This window comes from Macaca fascicularis, chromosome 15 (assembly GCF_037993035.2).
Source record: "Macaca fascicularis isolate 582-1 chromosome 15, T2T-MFA8v1.1".
Lineage (NCBI taxonomy): Eukaryota > Metazoa > Chordata > Mammalia > Primates > Cercopithecidae > Macaca > Macaca fascicularis.
The window spans coordinates 78,441,380-78,465,475 of record NC_088389.1 but is presented as its reverse complement, the minus strand read 5'-3'; the positions used below and the strand labels follow the sequence as shown (position 1 = coordinate 78,465,475).

At 36.4% G+C, this 24,096-nt stretch overlaps 1 protein-coding gene across 6 annotated transcripts in view; it reads right to left on the bottom strand.

Annotated features, from left to right (window-relative positions):
• Positions 1-24,096, bottom strand: part of MLLT3 (MLLT3 super elongation complex subunit) — a 284,749-nt gene that overhangs the window by 94,617 nt on the left and 166,036 nt on the right. For 4 of the 6 annotated variants that reach the window (XM_005581643.5, XM_074017382.1, XM_005581644.5 and 1 more), the window contains exons 3-4: positions 18,370-18,452; positions 9,556-9,699 (exon numbers count right to left, since the gene is read on the bottom strand). In XM_005581643.5, coding sequence (XP_005581700.1) covers positions 9,556-9,699; positions 18,370-18,452 — 227 coding nt within the window. The remainder of the gene's footprint in view (positions 1-9,555; positions 9,700-18,369; positions 18,453-24,096) is intronic. The other 2 variants (XM_074017380.1, XM_074017381.1) reach the window with 1 other exon arrangement.

The window sequence follows — 24,096 nt, the reverse complement described above, 5'->3', positions numbered from 1 at the left end:
TTGTATTGTATTGTATTGTATTGTATTGTATTGTATTGTATTTTGTAGAGACAGGGGTCTCACTCTGTGGCCCAGGTTGGTCTCAAACTCCTGGTCTCAAGTGATCCTCCCGCCCCGTCTCCCAAAGTGCTGGGATTATAAGCATGGCATTTATTTTTAATTTGCCCAAAGACACAATGGTCATCATATGCATGGACTTCTGTCTACATTATCCATACAAATTCCTATCTTAAGTCACCACAAGTTCATGTAAAGGCTGATATTTGTAAGGCCAACTAAATTTTTATTATACTTCATTTTACCCTAACTGTAGTTGATTGGACCAGTTTGTTTCATGAATAGGGCATCCTTATCTCACTCAATCTGTCCATTATTTTACCATTTCACACTACCCACAGGCCCACAATCTACTGTATAGGGAAAGGGAAGGTGTGAATGATATTTACAAAGACAAGCTGCAAAATCTACATCTACAATAATCTATATTAAATTACAAATCTTAGGCCAGGTGCACTGGCTCACGTCTATAATCCCAGCACTTTCGGAGCTGAGGCAGGTGGATCACTTGAGGTCAGGAGTTCAAGACCAACCTGACCAACATGGTGAAATCTCGACTCTACTAAAAAATACAAAAATTAGCTGGGTGTGGTGGTGTGCATCTGTAGTCCCAGCTACTCAGGAGACTGAGGCAGGAGAATCCCTTGAACCCAGGGAGCAGAGGCTGCAGTTATCCGAGATGGCGCCACTATATACCAGTTTGGGTGACAGAGCAAGACTCCATCTCAAAAACAAAAACAAAAATAGAAACAAAATATTTACAGATCTTTCCAAATAACTGATCTATGGATTAAACAGTCACACACACACACACACACACACACACACACACACACACACACACACGAACTAGTACATCATACTTCTGTATTGTCAAAACCATAAAGAGAAAATTTCAAATTTGTGCAAAACAGTTCTTTTCATTTCTGGGTCTTAAGCCAGTAAGTTTAATTTTGAGAAGCAGAGCCCCAGAAAGGGGAGCTGGGGGATTGGGGAGGAGAAAGCAATGGAACACATTAATGGTAAGTTCTTAACAACCAAAAAGTTTACATCAATCCTCTGAAGTGTGAGGACATAGAATAAAGTCATATATGTTTAAGATCTATGCAAGTTATGTTTAATATATTAAATGCAAAATATAGATTTTCAGTGGGATCTCATCTACATAAAAATACAATGTGAAATATTGACAGAGGTTATAATCACTGGAAAGATTACAATGATTTATTTTCTTCTTTTTTGCTTTTCTAGATGTCCACACTTCCTAAAATTAACACATACTTATTTTAAAATCAGGGAAAATGTTATATTCCTTCTTGAAACTAAAATATGTTCTTTCTGGTGGAACATTATTATTACGTCAAATCCTTGTAATCGAAACCTTTTACTTTTACCATTCCAAGTAACAAAAATCATGGTTTGACCCAAAATATAATAAATCTGCAGAAAAAAGAGGTCATGTTAATAAATAAACTACTTATTTGCTGACTACTTAACTATGTACCAGGTTGCACTTAATAATCTCAAATGGCAGAAAGGAGATATTATGCTTATTTTGGATTTATACAAACCTAAGTCCAAGGCAAATTAGCAGCAGATTCAAGAATTGAATTTGTGCCTTCAGATATAAAAATCAAATGTTCTTTTTGTTATACCATGGCTATATCCCTTTTGGTAATGAAGATTATTATATTAAACTACCTACCATCTATCCTCAACCCTTGAAAATGAACCATATATGCCTACTTCGAGTCTCAGACATTTGTTTCTTAAAGTGCTACCTTCAGTTCCTGATTATTGTCAGGTTTTCTTATAACTCATGGAACAAGAAAAAAGACAGAAAACAAAATGTTAATCATAGCCCCCGTTCTCCTCCTCAATTTCCCCTAAAATTGTTGTCACTTAATATTATAGACTATGAAACCCAAAAATACCTGGCAAGGACAGTCAAAATAGGCAGCTGTGCTCATAGACAACTCCCTTACCATTCTTGAAGAGAATGAACTCAGATAAACTATTAGATACACTTTGTATGCATCCTTGAAACAAATACATAAAGAACTAGTACCTGAGCAAAGATGAAAGAGAGAAACAGAATCAACAGTTTTCAACTGCAATATCTGTGTATTTAAACAGAGAAACAATTATTTCTTAATCTGAAATTTCTCCAACATTCACATCCTTTCATATTTTTCCTTTTCTGTTCATTTCTTATTTTCTTGACTTTTTGTGCATGGGGGACAGGAGGTAGTAGCAGGATTAAGTGACAGCTTTAAGATATCACAGCATTTCCTTTCAAAACTAAATTCAGGTTACTACATTAAGAGCTTCGTACACACAGTCAGCTAAACTGTTACTGCAGGGAGGTCTGCAGAAAGAAATGGGGCACACCTTCCAATACTGACAACTACACACTAAAAAAAACTTTTCTTAGTACACATTCTAGGAACATCTCCCTCTCTCCTCTGTTTCTCTTTCAGTCTTTGCTCAGTTTACGCAGTGATGGCGTTTCAGCTTTCAGAAGAGTGGAAAGCTTGCCCCTATATTTTTCTTCGTCACTTAAAAAGTAAACAGTAGTTGGGAAGGAAGGAACAAATGAAGACAAGAAAGTTGTTTTATCGCACAGATTTTTCTGGTACATATTTTTAAAAGTCTGTAACTGCCCTGCAATCAACGTGTGTGACTTTAAGAAGACATTAAATCATAAAAACACTAAATAGGTGGAGTGACATAAATAACTTCGTACTATCATGATCATGCTTTCCCTGAAACAATTTATGAGATCGACATTACATCTGGAATTAAGGTTCACAATTTTGACTTTCTACTTAACATTTATATGTATGTTCCACTTTCATGACTTAATTTTCCAGTTTTTGAGGGGAGGTGGCAGACAAGGTTATAGAAAGAAGGAGAAAATGCCAAATATGACAGAAAATTAGCTTCTAAGAAATAACCACATAAATGAAGCAGCCTGCTTGGTCTTACATTTATTTAAATAAACCACCTTTTATCAGTGCCAGTAAAAAAGCAGCAGCATTCTTTTATCTTTTAAAGCAGACAATTACAGAATTATATACATATCAGAAAATAATCAAAAAGGTACTTATTCCAAAACAAATATCCAAAAATCCAATGAAGCTGTCCAGTGGCAGCCACTAAAATAATCTTCTCTGTATTATTTTCTTTGAGTCATTTTTAAAATAAGCAGCCAGCTATCCATCTCTAGGCACTGTCTAGATGAGTTTGCCACAAAAGCCACTTATATTTTTAGAAGCCAAAGTCTTGACAAATCAGTTCCTAAGAACATAATTTGTTACACATCGAAGAAAGCTGAAAACACAGACCTTGGTTAAAGAGGCTTCCGTATCTTTTTGTAACCTTTCCAAATGTAAGTATGTGGGAAGAGTACCCATAAATTTAAGTTGAAACTGAAACACTTAGAATATTTCCAATTTAAAATACATTAAAATGTGGTCTTTGAAAGGAAATGAAAATGGCTTTTTAAGCATATGAAAAGTTGCTCACCATCACTCATGAGAGAAATGTGAATTACAAATGAGATGCCATTTTTCATCCATCAGATTGGGGGAGAGGGTAGTTTAATAAATCATCCTGTGGAGAAACAGGCACTCACATACTATTTGGTGCAGGCATAGAGTAATACAACTCTTTGGCAGGAAATGTGTACATGTCTACCAAAATTTAAATTTCACTTTGCCTTGGACCCACAATTCTACTCTAAGGAATTTATCCTACAGACATACCCATGTGCACAAAGAACTATGTATGAGTTTATTTACTACAGTATTACTGGTGTCCCAGAGGAAAACTTAGTGTACATCATGCTACACTGTGTGTATATTTACCTACTCAAAAAAATTAAAATTTGAGGAGAAGAGAATGTGATCCATACAGTTGAGAAATTAGAAGTGTTCTGAACTCCCCTACAAAGGAAACACTAAACCACCCTACAAAAGATTCATTCCAAATCCTTGTAATAAAATGCTGCGTTCAGATGGCTTGACACAGCTGCATTAGTGAAAGCTCCTTATCCTAGGATCCTTTTGGCTCTTTAATAAGCAAAACCCCTCGTTGGAGGTCCACTGTGGGCCTGAATTTCACTTGACAATCAGCAGCATTTCAGAAAGATTCCAATTTATTCCTTGCGAAAACAGATCATATATAAATGTAACTGTCACTCTCAGAAACAGGGCTGCATTATGCTGCAGATTTAATACAGACTGGAAGCATGTTCCCCATGTCTTCTCCAGCAAATCTTGCCAAATGGGCGTCTGAAATGTCCTACTGAAACAGGTGGTGTCTGAACAGAATTGGATTTCTGCCTATAGAAACCCTAGTTTTAACAACTGCTGTGGTTAGTTTTAATTTTCAGTCCTCAAAATTAACTGCTTGCCAGTGATTCAGAAATAGGACTGAACAACATGTTTAGACTTTGCCCTGTTTAATTGAGGAAAGGAAGGAAGGAAGGAGGGAGGGAGAGAAAGAAAGAGGGAGGGAAAGAAGAAAGAAAGGCAGTAGGAACAAACAAACACCCAACACCCTACCACTATCCCATAAAAAACAACAGAACCAAAGCAGGCCATTTGGTTTCCAGGCAAAAAAAAAAAAAAAAGAAAGAAACTGCAAAATAAACTTGATTTTCCAAAGATGCTTGCCTATTTTGTGCTTTCTTCATAGAAGCACAAGGATCCAACTACCTTGCTGGACATATATGAGAACTCTTCTAAGGAAACACATAGCCTTGAGAAGCGTTTAATCTGCTCAAAATTCAGAATTAAGAACAATGGTAATAATCTATTTTTCTAATGAAAAGTTACATCTTACAAAATAATATTCCAAGCCCTTTACACAAGCAAAATACAAACAGGCACTTTATACAAGCAAAATACAGAGTGCCAACACCTTGGAGAAAGAAACCACAGGCTAATCTTTAAACACAACACAGATCTATCAATGCGCTGGTCACACTAACTGGTGCTAAACATGTTTTCCTGTGAATAAATGTTGAGTAGCTTACACTAAATAGCAAATCTTTTTCACCATACCTTTAAGTGCCTGATATAAAGATGGTTAAGCATCTGTTGATATTCTAAACCAGTAATTGAGGGGAAAAGAACTAAGGTACTGGGTATCTACTATGTGCCATACACCATGGTTACACGTTCCCTATGAGGAAAACACTGCCATATTCGCCTCACAGCTAATAAACTGAGATACAAAAAGATGCAATGGTTTTTCCCAGGGTTACCCAGCTTGAAGATGATAAAGGTTTTATCTAAACCAACCTGACTTTAAAACTTTTCCAATTGTATCACACTTCTTTCCAACCAGAAATTCAGAAAGACAAGTTAGTAGAACCATAAATTTTAGTTCCCCAACATACAATATCTAATATAGAGTATATGTTTACTTTGCCAGCACCTCAAAGTTCCTCTTCTTTCATCTGTCTTATAGTAACAGATGTCAAACTCTTCTGCAATATTTTCAGTATGACTGAATTCCAGCTACTAAAAAGTGATAAGTGAATAGAGAGAAAATTACCTGTCATGATCACAAGCCTTTTAATCTTAATATCCTAATGAGCACAATTTGAGAATCACTGATCCAAAAGGGATCAATCAGTTCATTCTTTAAAAATGGGAAATACATAGAAATATCTCAGCAAATACAGAGGTGCTTCTCCACAGAGTACATTTGGTCCCTTTGCTTAAAATTAAAAGACAGATTATGTGTGATCTTGCCCTCAAAAGTTTACTGCTCACTGCTCTCTTCCCTCTACCAGTCAAAGAATAAAGATCTCAAAGGAAATATCCTCCCTTAATATAATAATATACTAAAATTTATATAATAAATATGAATAATAATTTTTATAATAAGTTCTCAAGTTGTTCTTTCCCATTTCATAACCCCTACCCTCTTTTTCTTACTTAAAGCTTGACAAGGGGCTGGATGCAGTGACTCACACCTGTAGTCCCAGCACTTCAGGAGGCCTAATGGGGCTGATCACTTCAGCTCGGGAGTTCAAGACCAGCCTGGGCAACATGGGAAAACCCTGTCTCTACAAAAAATACAAAAATTAGTCAGGTGTGGTAGTCTGTGCCTGTTGTCCCAGCTACTCAGGAGGCTGAGGTGGGAGGATCACTTGAGCCAAGGAGGCTACAGTGAGCCTCCTTGGAAGCTACAGTGAGCCATGACTGCACCACTGCACTCCAGCCTAGGTGACAGAGTAAGACCCTATCTCAAAAAATAAAAATAAAAATCTACCAACCTGGGCAGCATAATAAGACCCTGTCTCTACAATTTTTTTTTTTTTTAAATTAGTAAATGTGGTGGCATGTATCTGTAGTCACGGCTATTTGGGAAGCTGAGGTGGGACGTTCATTTCAGCCTGGCAAGTCAAGGCTGCAGTGTACAAAAATCAAGCCACTGCACTCCAGCCTGGGCAACAGAGTGAGACTCTACCTCAATTTAAAAAAAAAAAAAAGAAAAAAAAAAAAAAGGTTTGACGGGCTAGTTCCTAAACCAAATCCACAATTTCCCCAGCAAGCTCCCATGAGCTCTCCAATTTAGAGGAAACTACTTTCAGGGTCCTATAAAATAAATCACTCTGTATTCAATACTCTCAGAAAATAATGTTTAAGTCTAAATGTGCCCTGCCCACAATATTTTTTCTTTTATAACAAGAATGTACTCAATATTACGGAGCCATGTCACAGAAAAACACAGGGTACATTTCTTCTAAGGGGGACATAACACCAAGTTTTGAGACTATTTAGGAAATAGTATGACATCGAAATTAAAAACAAAATCCAGTGAAAAGAATAGAATGTTACTGACCCCTCTCCCAAAAAAGTTGTTATAGGCTTATAGATTATGAAGTAGAAAAAATCTGCAGTTTTTCAAGATTCTCTGGCAAAAGTTCTTTCAAATTATTTTCTTCTAAGAGCTAAAAAAACATTTTTTCCAAGATGCTTCCAGCTCTAAAAACAACCTTTCTGATCTCTTGAAAAGCGACACTCAACTTTTAATAGCTCCATGTACTTTTTAGTTTAAAAGAAAAAAGTAAAAGAGAGGGAACCATAGTCAAACACGAAGTTTACTCCACCCATGCCTTAAGTTATATATAATGACAAGAAGAAGGGTTCAATTTTTTTTTCCTTTTAAGGTAGAATATATACATCTATGTTGCACACATAATCTTTAGGTATAAGGAGGAAAGTATCCTTTCTCCCATCAAAAAACGCAGGCCAAAAAAAAAAAAAAAAAAAGAAAAGTTTATCTGAAGACACAATCGTGAACTCATTTCTCACGAAATCAGAATGGCTCATAAGTTAGTAACACCATGATAGGCTGCATTAATACTAAGACAAGACAAATGGTTAAAGCCAGGTATAAATAATATAAGGCAGTCAAAAATCTAGGTAAGTCAAAAAAAGTTTATTAGTCTATTGATTTCTTTTTACATTTCTATAGAAGTTCATTTTAATCTTCCCATATGAAATGGACAAAATCTGTAGAATTACTATGATTTTTAATGAATTTTTAAGTGTTTATTTTACTGCAAAATTCACTGTGATTAGTCCCTTAAATAACTTGTAATATTTCAAATAGCATATGCCTGGAATAGTTCACATTTTATTATTTTAGAGTTGTCAAGACACAGTCTAATTCTAATAGGAAAATATCTGCTGGCTTCAAACAGCACTTAAACACAAAGAAGGAAAGTTGGAAGTCAAGAAAAATCATTCTGAGATAAAGGCTGAGTAGAGCACAAGATGAGAAATCAACTACAGACCTTATCAGGATGCAGTGCTGCACTTTGCTGCATTATCACTGACTGTAACCTCTTTTCCAGCTCACAGGCAACCCTCTACTTCTCTGGGACTAAGTGGTTGCTTTAAAAAGTTCTTGTGTCATATTTACGTTTTCCTACGACCCTTATCAGAAGCATGATGTACTCGAGTTCCATAATTTGCACACTCTAATTACCCACCCAACTACACAACCCAAAAGAGATAATCAGAAATGTAAAATGCCAAATTCTTAAGAAAAAAAATGAGGCCGATTAGGATGTAAAATGGACCAGTTGATTGTTAAGGGCATAGACTTAGGTAAAAGGAGTAAAATAGAGTTACTTTTCCAAACAACTTCTTTAATAGTTTTATAATAAGTTCCTAATTTTAAAATAAGATGTGTTACAAAAGCCCATTTCTTCATGAAACTGTATTTCCCCCATAGAATACTCTAAGTGGCATTTCATTTCCAAAGCTGGCCCAATACCCACTTTTCTACTGACATACATACAACAAGGAATGAAACATGGTAAAAGTACTTGCAATGCTTCAAACACATATTCATAATTCAGGTAAAAGGGCAGCAGCCTAGCAAAACAGAACTCAAAAAATAAGGTTCACATCACCCAGAATAGTCACACAATTATATATATGGGCAACTCTCTCATAAGAGGAACAATAGCTTTTCTTAGGTTCTCAAAGTGGTTGTTCATGTATCCAATAAAGAAAACTATGCCACAAAAAAACCACCTCCTTCCTACAAAGCCCTCAGTTAGAGTTTATCAGTGATATAAGGCATCTTGGCGGGTTATGGTCTACAAATGCATATAGAAAATAACTTCATAAATAGAAAACTGTGCAAAAACCTTCCAGAGAAACTGGAAGTGAAGTGAAGATGATCCTGGAGAAAAGAACACATTTCAAAATAGACAGGGTGTGAAGTGCCCACATAATATGATACGTAAGTTCATGTGAAGTAGGAGCTGATGATCCCAGTGACACTCATTGTCAAATAGATTTTGACCAATCAATAGTGTTTGTACAGCTGACCCAGCTTCAGAAGCAAACATTCCAAATGTTTATGTTTGCAAGAGGTACCACTTAAAATTCTTTCCCATACTAGTCAAATCACAAGGGCAAAAATTTACAACACTTTTGCTACCATTACTTTAAAAAGGAAAATCCATCTTTTATCGACACAAAATTCAAACAAACAGAAATGCGTATTTAAATGACTCAAACATGTAATATGAGTGAAGATACTTTTTCTATTAATTGTGATCAAGAAAATTTGGATTTCTTTTTATATAATTTTTAATGTGACTTGCAACTTAACCCAAAAGTTTCTATAACTGATACAACACAGTTCAGATATTATTCTTTTCTTAAATGAGGAGAGTTTATTGCTTATTTGTTTTGGCATTTTGTCATAATTAAATTTGAGCTGCATAGATTTTAAGACTGTTTTAATACATAGTGTAATTTCAAACTTATACCTATCTAAAATATTATTGTCTACCTCTTCATCTGAACACATGAATCCACAATTAAGCCATCAAGTTACATCATCTCTTTTTACCTCTCCCAAAACCTTATTATACTTTTTAACACATCAGGAACTAGTTTTTTTTTGTTTTTTGTTTTTTAATAGGAATGCTTTTCACAAGAGAGTGCCACTTACCCCTCCTGCCTTCAGCAACTTTCTCCTAAAGTCCTCTGTGGGGTTGTTGAAAGTTAGCTTTTCACAGCGGAGGTGATTCACTGGTGGATGGCCTTCAAGATGCAGGAATAAGTCATAATCAAAGCGGACTTTCCTAGGTTCTTCCTGGAGGTTAACAAAATTTATGAAAGACAAAAGAGAGGCATAAGTGAAATTTTAAAAGCAAAATTTACTCCTCATAAGAAATAGAAAAGACCTAAGACATCTAACAGCTAAACTGTCAAAGCAGTACTGGGGGAAAAAAGTATCATGGAATCATCAATGAAACAAAATGGAAATATCTGACAAATTAGTTTCTTTTGTTAGGGGAAACGAAATGAGAAAAACTTCTCATCTTCCCCATGATCTTTTAGGTAACAGGATACCAGCAACACAGCCACCCAACTAGAAACCAAGCACATTCCTTCCTCTTCCCTACCCCACTACACTCACCATCAAAGGCTGCCATTTTCTCCATAAATATTTCTTCAAACAAGCCCTCTAACTCCTACTACTAGGCTCTTACTCATGGCCCAAACTACTATAAACTCTTTACTTTGGGATATATTCTCTTCAATTCCACCTCCATTCAGGCCTTAAGATTATCTGTATGAAACAAAAATCTAGCCATTTTCACTTCCTAATTAAAATTTCAACAGTTTCCAATGGCCATTAGGCTAAAAACCCTAATCTCACCTGAATGCCACATAAGGGCCTTCATAATCTGGCTCTTGGCTTCATATCCTAACATGCCCCTTCTCTCCATCTGATGGCCTAGCAATATCCCACTGCTGGTTGCTTCCCAGTACCTACCATGTTGTAGGTTACCTCTGGTTTCATTCTTGCTTTGCATTACTACCTTCACTGCCTACCTCCATTTCTCTACCTACTGCTTTACCTACGTAACTTCTCATCCTTCCCAACTTATGATTTCACTTTTGGAAAACCTTCCCTTAACTCTCAGCTCCCCACTGCCTCTCCTCTACCCTGTATGCATCTTTCTCTTACCCTTGCCACATCTTAGAATAATTGACTTCTTATTATCACCATTTACTCTGCTGGATCAGAAGATTGTTGAAAGTAGGAACAATGTTTGAATCATCATTGTATCCTCAAAAACTAGTTTATGACTATACACAGTAGAAATGCAGTAAGTATCTGTGAGATTAGTAAGAATGGCATTTTTCTGAATAAATAACTAGGACAAAATAGCATCTTATGCAAAAGAACACAATAATTAGAATTTCATGATACCTAGGTTCAACTCTCAAGCCATTACTTAAGTTGACTGAACATTTACCCCTCTCTACACATTGATCTTTAGCCACGCAAGGTGAAAATACAGACTCAAGATAATAATGACAACTAATACGTACTTTAATATTCATCTCATTTAATTCTCACTGCTCTTTTTGGGGCAGATGTAAGCCTTGTTTTATTGTTACATTACTAATACATGATGAAACAAAAATGATTTGAATCCATTTCTTTTGACTCAAGGGTCTTAGCACCTGAAACTGTCAGAATATAAGAATTAACTACTCAAAATTCATGGTTTCCACTTCCTCATCCAAACTTCCCAAATCATAATCTCTACTCATTTCTTCAGTACTCCTTCACTTCCACTACAATCTGACATGAAACCTACTTTTTCTCTCTCTTATCAGGATGCCATTCTCTCCTGGTTTTCCTCAAAGTTTACTGGCTGTTCCTTCTCAATATTCTTCATGGACTTTCTTCTCTTTCTTCGTTGACCCTTAAATGTGCTTTACCTTTCTGCAAAGTTTCCCAAGGAGATGACACCTATTCACAAGGAGTCAGTTCCGCCTGTGTGACAGTGACTCCCCTAAGTGTATCTCCAGCCCAGCTCTCATTGGCTGCCACATACATGTGTTCCACAGGTTGACTTATGGCAGCATCCAATTCATGCATATGTGTCTTTTGTCCTATCCTCTATTATCTTGGAAAACAGCAATTCTAACTGCTTGCCAAGGTTAAAATACACAAAAACCATTCCCAACTGTTCCTTCTTCCTCACTCACTACAGTCAAATTTTCTCTAAGTTCTATTTAGCATTCGTCCTTATGAACTTTCAAATCCACCTATCCTTTCCTCTAAGGCATAAATATTGTCCTAGCTTAGACCACCACCATTCTTCATTTGATGTCCTCCCTGATTTTGAACTTACCTCATTCTACTTCCCACAATGACCAGAGAATGAGCTTTCTAACACAAAAACCAGATTACAGCTTTCCACTGATATAAAAGCCTTTAATGGTTCATCATTTTCTGCAATAAAATCCCACTTCCTTGGAATAACCATTGCAGTCTCTTACTACCTTTCCTACATTTCTTTTGATATCTTACTATACTGTTTTCCCACACCTTTGAAGCATCTGCAGTTCCCCAATACTTCACATTAATTCATTCATTTGGCCTTTCACAAATAGTGCTCCTCAAACCTAAAATGTCCTCCCTCCCAGCATAGCTCCCCTCCTATTGCCTAGTTAATGCAAACTCATTATTCAAGACCCAGCTAAAGCATTAATTCCTCTGGAAAGTCTTTCTCACTCTCCCAATATAATCTGAATTAGATGTCCTTCATAGCATTCCTCTATTAAAGTGATTATCACATTTAGTTATGATCATTTTTTATTTATCTGTCTCTCCTCCAAGTTGTAAAACAGAAGATGCAACTTTAGAGTTAATTTTAAAAGGAGAGTGTAACTGGGAGCATAAACTAGTAAAGCCTTTTTGGTAGACATCTTGACAATATCTGTCAACATACTAAATACATATGATGTTTGACCCAGTAATTCTACCTCTAAGAATCTCTTCCATAGAAATATTCAAATATAGGTACAAAAATATACTCTAAAATGCTCATGGTAGCATTGCTTATAATGACAAGAAACTAAGAATTATCTTCATCATTACCATATAACACCATTCAGGTGTTTAAAAATACTGACTTTGAAAGGTATATTGGACTCGGGAAGGGGAACATCACACACTGGGGCCTATCATGGGGAGGGGGGAGGGGGGAGGGATTGCACTGGGAGTTATACCTGATGTAAATGACGAGTTGATGGGTGCTGACCAGTTGATGGGTGCAGCACACCAACATAGCACAAGTATACATATGTAACAAACCTGCATGTTATGCACATGTACCCTAGAACTTAAAGTATAATAATAATAATAAATAAATAAATAAATAAAAAGGCATATTGCTAACTGAATTAAAGGCAAGTCACAAAAAAATATTAAATCATGCCCCTGCCAATCTATGCTGACACACATTTTATCTATGCAAATACCTGGAGGGAAATCTGGGAAGACTGTACCAAATAGTTAACAATCATTAAATGTAGTCAAAGGACTAAAACTCCTAAGTTCTATTCCATATACTTTTACTAAGAAAATACATACTCCTGTACACTTTCTGAAAGAGAAAAACATATTGAAGAATACATTAATTACCAGCATAAAAAGAATGAGGTAATATCAACATCACTTTATAGTCTACAACAGTCTAAAACAGAACAAAAACATCACTTTTCAATAAAATCAACGGTAAGTACCACAGAAAATGACTCTCCGAATCCTGAGTATTATTTTTTTAAGATTTTTTTTTTTAAGTAAGAAAAAAGTACTCATAAACTTGTGCTCTGGCCAACTGAATATCTTCTCTTAGAAGGCAGACATCGATATTATGTCAGTCTATGCTCCTCAGAAAACATTCTTCTTCAAAGTTCAAATAAGAAAGCATGTGCTTACTCTCTGTATAAAAATAATACATTTCCTAGAGGTGGAAATCTGTTTTTGGCAATATCAAGTTACCCTCTCTCATTCTGCAGAAACTTCAGTCCTTGACATTTACTCTCTCTTTTATGAGATCATATTGAAAGAGAGAAGCATGGGATCCTTTCAAACATAAATCGATTATGTTTCAGTGTCCCTGTTGGTTTAGAGTTTCTGAAACACACAATTCTCACAAATAGGCTTGTTTTGTTGGACACAAATACAAAATAAGACAGAATTAACATATACAAACTCAAGAGACGTACTGACACTCTACTACCCCCTTGACCCTGACAGCTCAAATAAATGAGCAGAATTGAAGACGAGCTCATTACAGAAGCAGGAAAAACACAAGGATGGGGATGTGACCAAGGACAGGGTATCTTTAATATGTAGAATTAAGACTCTTCCACCATTACCTGGAATTATTTTTTTTCTGCTTTCCCTCATTCCTATGAAAACTCTGAACAACACTTTTTCATGAACCATTTAATATGGTTTGGCTGTGCCCCCACCCAAATCTCATCTTGAATTGTGGTTCCCATAATCCCCATGTGTCTTGGGAGGCAATTAGATTATGGGGGTGTTCTCTCATGCTGTTCTTATGATAGTGAGTGAGTTCTCACAAGATCTGATGGTTTTATAAGAGGCTTTTCCCCACTTTGCTCTGCATTTTTCTCTCCTGCTGCCTTGTAAAGAAGGACATGTTTGCTTCCCCTTATGCTAGAATTGTAAGTTTCTTGAGGCCTTCCCAGCCATGCAGAACTGTGAATCAATTAAACCTATTTCCTTTATAAACTACCCAGTCTCAGGTGTTCATAACAATGTAAGAAGGGACTAATACATCATTACTACAATGGATGTTTATTCTTCAAGACAGAGTTGAATAAACTCCAGGGATAAATAAAATAATAAATATACAAAATAAATAAATGAACACTCTGAAGCAAGAGCCTAGACCTATTAAATTTTTACCAATGGATCATTTCAGTAATACGAAAAATAAAAAATACATCCAGCTGGACCTTGGGGAATAAGCCAGACGCAGAAAGACGAGTACTGTCTGAGTCCATTTATATGAGATATCTAAAACAGATATTATGTAAGATTTTAAATTCATAAAATCAAAGACTGAAATGGTGGTTACCATGGGCTGGGGAGAGGGGAAAATGAATTGTCAATCAACAGGCATTAAGTTTCAATTAAGTAAGATGAATAAGCTCTAGACATCTGCTGTACATTGTAACTATAGTCAACAATAAGGTATTGTACACTTAATACACTTAAAATTTAAGAAGTTAGATCTCACATTAGGTGCTCTTACAAGTTAAAATTAGAAAAAATAAAGAAACAAATATATCTAGCTCAGAGATCTAGATCAGACTATAGTAAACATTTAGTTTCTAAGACATCCTAAGAAAACAACACAGTGGCAAAGCAGTAATTCCTTTCTTAACTAAGAAATTAGTAACATATAGAAAAGTACTTAAAATGCTATATCCATGTGCCCTCTACTGAGATTAAACAGATAACACTTCCAGAGATTTGCTTTATCTTTTTCTTCAAAGAAATAAAATTTGGCCAGTCGGGGTGGCTCACACCTGTAATCCTAGCACTTTGGGAGGCAGAGGTGGGCAGATCGCTTGAGCTCAGGAGCTCAAAACCAGCCTGGGCAACATGGTAAAACTCTGTCTCTACAAACAATACAAAAATTTGCTGGGGGTAGTGGTGCATGCCTGTGGTCCCAGCTACTTGGGAAGCTGAGGTAGAAGGATCACTTGATCTCAGGAAGCGGAGGTTGCAGTGAGCTGAGATTGCACCACTGCACTCCAGTCTGGGTGACAGAGTGAAACCCCATCAAAACAAAACAAAACAAAACAAAAGAACTTCATATGTGTAAACTTCTCCATTCCTCTCCTCCGGTAACTAATGCCCTTAAGTTCCTGTGTTGTCATTCCAGCATATGCTCTTATACTAAATACATACCTCTCCAGAACACCATTATTCATTTTAGTAATGTCTTTAAAAAATACACAAATGATATAACCATGTACATATATTTCTGCAACTTTTAAGTCATCATTTTTTGAGACTTACTCATGTTGCCACACTAAATACTGTACAGAATTCTAAGGATTATTTAATTACCATTTACTGATCCTCATCTCTACATAGGGCCAATTAGGTGTATCCTACTTTTCCATATTACAAACACTGAAATATATATGTATTATTGCGTACATGTGAAAACAGAAATCATTATAAAGTATGAAATTTTAAAGAAAGCCTAAAACTAGAAAATAGAAATAAGCTAATCTATATACTAAAGAGAACATCTACAATGTTCCACCTGTGTCTATTTTACAATGGCCACAAAGGAAGAGCTGTTTTTCATCTCATATGCTGCTTTCTTCCCTTATATTTTAAGAAAATAAAATCCCCCACAAAGTGAATATATGTCTTACAGTCATAATGACTACCCAATGTGCCTTCATTATATCTTGCTTTTACTCTGTTCCATGAATTTCAAGAAGACTGAATATGTGTGTGCGTGTGCGCACATGCGCGCGTGTGTGTGCGCGTGCGCGCGTGGTAAGGAGTGATACTTGCTGCCTCTTCATCCTTTACTTGTTCTCTTCTTAAATCTGGCATATGGGGAAATTCCAGTTATTTTTGTAAAGCAGGAAACTGAGCAATTCATAAAATAGATTCCTCTGCTTAACTCAGAGCTTGTACAAATGACCAGAAACGTTAAAAACAAGAAAAGAGAGAAGATACTTCACTGCATCATTATTTCCAAACTGAGGTCAATGCAATGTCAAACTAACTTTGCTGGTGGGAAGGCAGTGGCATAATCATAACCATTATTGTCTTCTCATAACAGATCATAATTGCCTATTCTTTAATTTCTTTGAGATAAGAACTCTGCTGGCTTGAAGGGCTAGATTGTTCCTATAATGTAGCCCAATCTCTAGATGAAATACAACACTGGATATGAGGATGTGACAAGAGGGAAGAAAAGCACCATATGATCTTCATCACTTAAACTTCTAAGATATTAAAAGGGTAGTGGGAAAGATGGGAGATAGAGACAGGCTCTAAATTTCTTCCCATAAACATACCGCTTAAATTAAAATTACACTGAAAAATGAGCAAAGGATATGAATAGTCACTTCTCCAAAAAAAAATACAAATGAATAATGAGCATATGAAAAGATGTTCGAACTTGTAAGTCATCAAAGAAATGCATATAAAACCAAAATGAGGTGTACTTCACATCTACTAGGATGACTATAATATACAATAACAAGTAACAAGTATTGGAGAAATTGATGGTGAAGGAAAAAGAGAAGAAATAAAAGAAAGCCAAAAACCATTTTCTTAAGGGAAACAGAACTTGAAATGAGAAAAATGAGCACTTCAATATGAAGGCATATCACATGAGCAGATATAAATACATCTCAACAATTTGATTTGATGACAAATATGTGAACGATTCAGTGGTATCACCACTAAGAAAGATAATTATTATTCTAGCAAAGAGTTATTGCTAGACAGCACAGAAGTTAGGAGTATAGCCAATGGAGAGAAAGACCTAGATCATGAATCTGGTTTTAACACTTTCTAACTGCTGAACTGAGCACTGAGACTGCTATAAGTTAAAAAAGCCAGTGTGACACTGTTCCAGTGGAAGGGACTGCACATTAAAGAGTGGCTTATCAGTGGTTCTCTTACTAAGCATCAGAAGGACTAGTAAATATGCAGATTCCTAGGCCCTACCTCCAGAGATTCTGATTTGATAGATCTGAATCTATCAAATTTGATAGGGTTGAATTTGAGAATCTCATTTCTAACCCGTTCTTAGGGTAATGCTAATGCTATCCCAAGGACCATATTTTACTGAGCACTGGTTTGGATAACATGATATTCTATTTGCTCAGTTCCTTAAGAGAAAAAAAAAGCCAATTACCTGACTTTTCAACAGGTTTTAGAAATGATATCTCTGGAGGAAAAATAAGGAATATAATAATTAGCATTTTAAGTGCTTATGTATAAGGTACTATTCTAAATACTTTGCAGAAGTTTATTTTATCTAATCCTACTAACCACCTTTTGAGGTAAGTACTCTTATCTCCTCATTTCATAAATAAGGAAAGTAAGCTCCACAGAGGTTGAGCAATTTGTCTGGCATTATACAATCTGTGTGTTATGCCACATATGTAGTGCTGAAAACTTTTCTTTTTTTTGAGATGGAGCCTCACTCTGTCACCCAGGCTGGGTGCAGTGGTGTGATCTCGGCTCACTGCCATCTCCGCCTCCCGGGTTCAAGTGATTCTCTTGCCTCAGCCCCCTGTGTAGCTGGAATTACAGGTGTCCACCACCACACCCAGCTAATTTTTGTATTTTTAGTAGAGACGAGGTTTCACCATGTTGGCCAGGCTGGTCTCGAACTCCTGACCTCAAGTGATCTGCCTGCCTCGGCCTCCCAAAGTGCTGGGATTACAGGTGTGAGCTACTGCGCCTGGCCTGAAAACTTTTAAATTCAGTAAAATCCATATATCTGAAGTTGAAATAACTATATACATGTATGGTGTGGGTATCAGCTAAAGATAAAATGAGATTATTCTTTGCAAGCCTCAAAAAAATTCTACAGATATGAAAATGAGAAAAGCAGCATTTTACTGAAAAACTATAATTCTTCTTTTCTATTTTACAAACATATTTATCTTTTCCATATGGTAATCACTCCTCTCTTTAAAGGAACACTTAATGAATTTCATATAATCTGACTTCATTTAATTAAAATTATCTTCTTCTAGCCACTTCCTTGATAATTAAGGGTAATGATAGCCAAAATTCCTAGAAGACAAATTTAACTTTTATTTTAATATCATCTAGTGACAGAAGTGCTTATGAGTCAAAATTATTTTAAACATCATTTGGCTAATGGTGGATCTTCTACTGAAAGATTAATGGGTAAAGATTACATACCTTGTTTTTAAAATAAACCTCAATTGGCAAAATGAAACCAGCATACCCAGATTCTTCTACTTTGTAAGGTGGATCTTTGCACACTGCAACATTAAGAAAGAAAATAGGTAAGATGAGAATAGACAAAAAGACATTCTTCTTTTTTAAAAAAAAAAAAAAAATCCCATTCTACCGTCTAGATCACACCCAATTTTCATAGCCCCTTGCCAAAACAAACCCCCAGTTGAGTCTCTGATCTATCCTTTATTTCTTCTCCAGAAACTGTAATAATAATTTCTCTTATGTAAAGCAGATATGTAATTCATTTATTCAAATCTTGGTGGAGAATAGCTCATCACAGTCAACCATGATTATTAATGAGTGAACTTCACTTGTTATTACCCTACCCTAAAGCTTTAGGGAAACTGATGATTGCTCCCTATAACCCAAAGTTTGAAAAGAACTGTAAGCTTCCTAACAAGAGTATTATTTATGTCTAGTCTTTGATGCAAATCACTCTCCACCTTAACTCCTGACTTGTCTGAGATGTCCTGACTTCTTTTTTATTTTTATTTATTTATTTATTTATTTATTTTGTGAGACAGAGTTTCGCTCTTGTTGCCCAGGCTGGAGCGCAATGGTGCAACCTCGGCTCACCGCAACCTGCCCCTCCCCGGTTCAAACGATTCTCCTGTCTCAGCCTCCCAAGTAGCTGGGATTACAGGCATGCGCCACCACACAAGCTAATTCTGTATTTTTAGTAGAGACGCAGTTTCTCCATATTGGTCAGGCTGGTCTCGAACTCCCAACCTCAGGTGATCTGTCTGCCTCGGCCTCCCAAACTGTTAGGATTACAGGCATGAGCCACCGTGCCTGGCCTAGAGATGTTCTGACTTCTATGCCATCTGCTTTCCTTAGAAAATCCCAAAACCAGCGTTTCTCTATGACACATAACCTCCCTCCTTCACCCACCCAAAAGGAATGTTTACTGAAATACCAACATACATGTAAACACTTAAGATCTAATCACATCATAAGAATACAAAAGAAACAATAAGGTTTTTATTTCTCATGGAGTTAAAAGGAAGCAAGACTATTAGGCAAGCTCTTGGGGAATGAGACACCCTAAGAAGCTAAATAGGATTTCATTCCACTAAACTTTCAATTAAATGAAAATCAATCACAAGCCAACTGAAACCATTCTAGTTAAGACTACATTTTGGTGGTATCATGAAGTAAACACGTACATGCCAAATACCAAGGCCACACACACTGATGCCCTGAGTCCTCTTCAGCAGCCCCAGCTTACCTGTCCCTTTGTCACCTACCAAAACCCCTCTGCTTCATTCCAATGCATTTCCCCCAAATGCGCCCAGCATTTCCCACCAGTGCCTAGTCCTCTTTCTGTCCCTTCTACCACACCTTGAAGCTACTCGGTATCCTCTGCAAATTCAAATTCTAATTTCTTCACAAGATCTTTCTAGACCACAAAGTATTACTATCTCTTTTCCTTTTATCCTCCCGAAAAGTTAACAGCCTGAATCAGTGCCTTGACACTGAACAGAGTTCCTTATGACCATATTTTGAAAGCTCTTTCTGCTAATTTCCTTTCACTTCTCAAGGACAGAAAGCACATTCACCTCAAGAAGACAGAGTGTCAAGGGCTCAGGTGACAGCAGCCCAGCATACTTGGGTGCCAATCCATGATCCTCCTCAGACTATGTGAGCTACCTCTGCAAAATTATTTCACCTCAAATCTCTGGGTTCCTCTTCTAGACAATGTGAAGACTAAACAGGGTGACTGTTACGGACTGAATGTTTGTATTCCTCTAAATCTCATAAATTGAAATCCTATCAGGAGGTAGGAATTTTGAAGGTGATTAGGTCATGAAGGTGGAAACCTCATGAATAGGATTAGCACCCAAGAGAGCTCTCTTGCCCCTTCCTCTATGTGAGGAGATGGTGAGAAGACAGCAGTCTGCAACTCTGAGGAGGGCCCCCACCAGAATCCTACCATTGTGGCACTCTGATCTGGGACTTTCAGTCTCCAGAACTGTGAGAAGTCCACTTGTGTTGTTTATAAGCCATCCAGTGGATGGTACTTTGTTAAAGCATCCTGAATGGATAAGCACAATGATGTGTGTATAAGATGCAGCACAGGACCTGGTGCACATAAGTTCTCAGTAAGTGACTCAAGCCGGGCAGGAAATCTAACCCTAAAACACCCAATTGCTATGTAGCCTTTTGGATGAAAATAAACAGGATGCAGCAAGCAGAGAGCCCTAGATTTGGGTCAGAAGACTCAGGTCCACAGCCCTGGATTGAATATTCTCTAGACAGCCTACGTTTTTTCTCCCTTTAAAGAAGAGGAAACACCATCTAAACAACTGAAGGCATGGCTGTCGACATGCCAGGAGACTGTATGTAAGGAAACAGAAGCGCGAGGCATTTTTATTACAGACATGATGTTGATAATGTACCTGGAAATTGGTTAGACATTCCACAAGCAAAAATATGGTTACAAAAAGGTAAACTGAAGCCCACCTTAGGAAAATTGTCCCAAACTGATATCAGAAGAAGTAAATCAAGAACGAGGCATCTCACATGACCTTGTAAGTTTCTCTAATAGAAAAATGAAAAAGTGAAAGGATCCAGAATGGCTTCAGTCTTGCATTCAGTGACCACCTGTCAACCCATCATGAATATTCAAATACTGTGAACATTGGGGGTTGGGGGAGAAAGGAGAGAGTCTCACTAAATGCACTGAGCAGCCCCCACCTCACTTTAGCAAGAAGGCTAGTGTTACACTCATGACCTTTCCAGGCTGCAAAGCCCCTTTTCAGAACAGCAATTTCAGTGTCCAGGTTGCTTGGGATTAATCATGCCAATGTCATTGGAAGGAAGTTTATTTTGTGGGCTGCTGCACATGCCAGAGAAGTTATAGCTGTTCCTCTATATACCCTTTTGTATAATTCATTTTCTCTATTCTGAATGCAAATTGCTCCTATTATCGGAAACAGCCGTTAGTGCGCACATCTTATCGTTGAATGTCTTTGGATTTTTTTCCCCACCCTTTAAAGAAAATGGCCTGCTATGCACTAATATTCCATAGAAGTGTGATTTTATAAGAAACTGTTTACCAATTCATATAATTATTTTTAAATGTAATAATTTCATCAACAATAATGAACAATGTCTGTAAAGCACTGAGTTCTTAATTAGAAGCAAACAATAGGAACTTTTTACACACAATAAACAGGCTAGAAAATCAGTAGCCATGTAAATAAAAACTTACAGTTCTAATCTGAAGAAAGTCAAATTAGGGGAAGTTATTAATTTGGGTATTTTATGATCAGAATGATGAGTTTCTTAGTTCAAAACAAGAAACAGAAGTTAAAACTTAGAAACATTTTAGCCACTAGGGATAGTACATCAGATATAAAGCAATTCTTTTTAAAACTAGTAGAACCATGTTTGGGAGGGATCACCTTCTGTCACTTGCACACTTCTTCGTTGAGAGTCTCTTCTCTCACTGCATTAAGTTTATGATAGCTAAGCATTCTAAACCCTTAAATTAACTCTTCCTCTTGATTGTTCAAGAATCAGATCATCCTTAAGCTCTATGTCATAAAAGGCCAAGTTTCAGAAGCTACTGAAGGAATATTCACCTTTAAAAAGCCATTAATATCTTTAGGTGACAATAATATGGGATAATTAACATTTATTTTTTAAATTCTCATGTTCTATTATATGCATATGCATTCTCACATATTAATTCAGGCAAAATTATTAAACACTTTTTTCATCTGTAAAAATCCAGCCCAGATGTTAGCTCTTTCAGAACATCTCCCTTGGCTCTCTTCCATGATCTTGTTGCAATGAACAGGTCAGTAGGTAAGTCATTTCCCTCTCAGACTCCTCCACTAGACAGACCCCCTCGAAGTCAGCAACCAAAATCATTATTCATCTCTGTAATGCCTGACACTACTGTTGAGCCAAATAATATGTACTTAACAAATGTCTGTTAAATTTAACTTTTAAAAGACTCATGCTACCCTTCGCTGATTTACCACTGCCAAAGCAGTTGTTTTTCCAATAGAAGTGGTGAGTTGACAGTAACCAATCAAACTCTTCTCCAGAACCCCTACAATCAACATAAACTTTTAAAACTTTTAAAAAATTGGTACAGGTGATAGAAAAGTGTTGCCACAGAGGAAATTTTTCTTGAGTACTGTGGAACTGGTCCTAGTTCTGAGAGTACCACATTTTAAGCAACTGAAATAATCAACTGGACCAGAAGATCGCTAAGGCCATTTTGAAACTAATATTCAAGAGCCATAAATAATGGCTCCCCTTCTCCTCTCTGTCCACACATTACTACCCATGTGCTCCAAGACTCTAATTGGGAGAGGTTTTCAAAACTCTCTTTGTCCAATTAATCCCATGTACCATGTAACGTCTATTAGGATACTATAACGAAAATTCATGCCTGAGAGAAACAGACCAAAGTTTTTGTTTGTTTAAAAAGAAGTTTAATTGGGTTTAATTGCATTTTTCCCTGAAATGGCTTTTCAAAATAACAGACACAATATAGATTCAAATATATAATATGTAGTATGATGCTAACCATACATTAACCAATAACTTATTTAATTTTTAGTTGGAAAACATGTACACAAGGAAGAAAAACACATGGAAAGGGGGAAAAGAAAATGATATGGCAAATTTTCCATAAGTCAAAGTTAGAAATAAGTTAGCAGTAAGTCAAATCCTTACTTATTAAAAGTCCTTACTGAAAATTTTAATATTCTCATTTAGAAGTAAAAGATTTGACAAAGAGCTATGCTTGGTACAGAGAAATAAATGCTCTGTAACTGAAAAAATATGTTTGTGCTTATATAATAAATTACTTATATATATTCAATAAATAAATGTAATTAATAGGAGCCATTTTTTTAGTACCAAAAGAAAAAACTCTGCCAACTCCATAAGACCCTCATTTAAACTTTAGAAATATTATTAGGCAACAGTTTTTCCCCAAAACCTCAGGAAAACAGCTGGTAGATTCCTCTCCAGAGCATCCCTTTAGTCTATTTGTTTTGATGCTATGATTTATGGCCATCTGAATACTTTTGTTAAGAACATGGCCCAGTTGCCCATTGATAATTATTGGCTTTATTTACTGTGCAGAGAGCCCTTCAGGAAGGAAACACATCAAACTATATATAGACTGGTTATTACTATTGCTTTGTGTCAAATGTCCCTTCCAGCTTTAGCATTTTGGACTCCCTCACTTCCTGCTTCAGTTCTACCACATCAGAGCCCCCAGGAATGGGGCAAACAGGGTCCTGTTCAGTCCATCTCTCTGCACCCAAACTGTTCTGCACTAGCATCTGGAAGTCTAGAGCCAGCGTCTGAAAGTCTGAGCATCAGAGGGTATCTTACCGTACTTACCACTAAACATGGCTTAAGGCTTTTCAGTCAAGACATTTTGAAAACAAAAATCAACAGTTGGGTTTCGTTTTTATTTTTATAAGCACACACATGCACACACAAAAAGATTCATCATTGCTTTTATTCAGCCCACTTCAAAACAGATTATTCCTGAAGAAAAAATTTTAAAAAGTTTTCCCTCTTTTGTGTTTATTTCCTCCATTTCCTTGAACAAGAATTAAAGATAACATCAACAAATATATTGAGCTGTATGTTGAGCTGGTATCACCTTGTGGATCTTTTAAAAAATTCAAA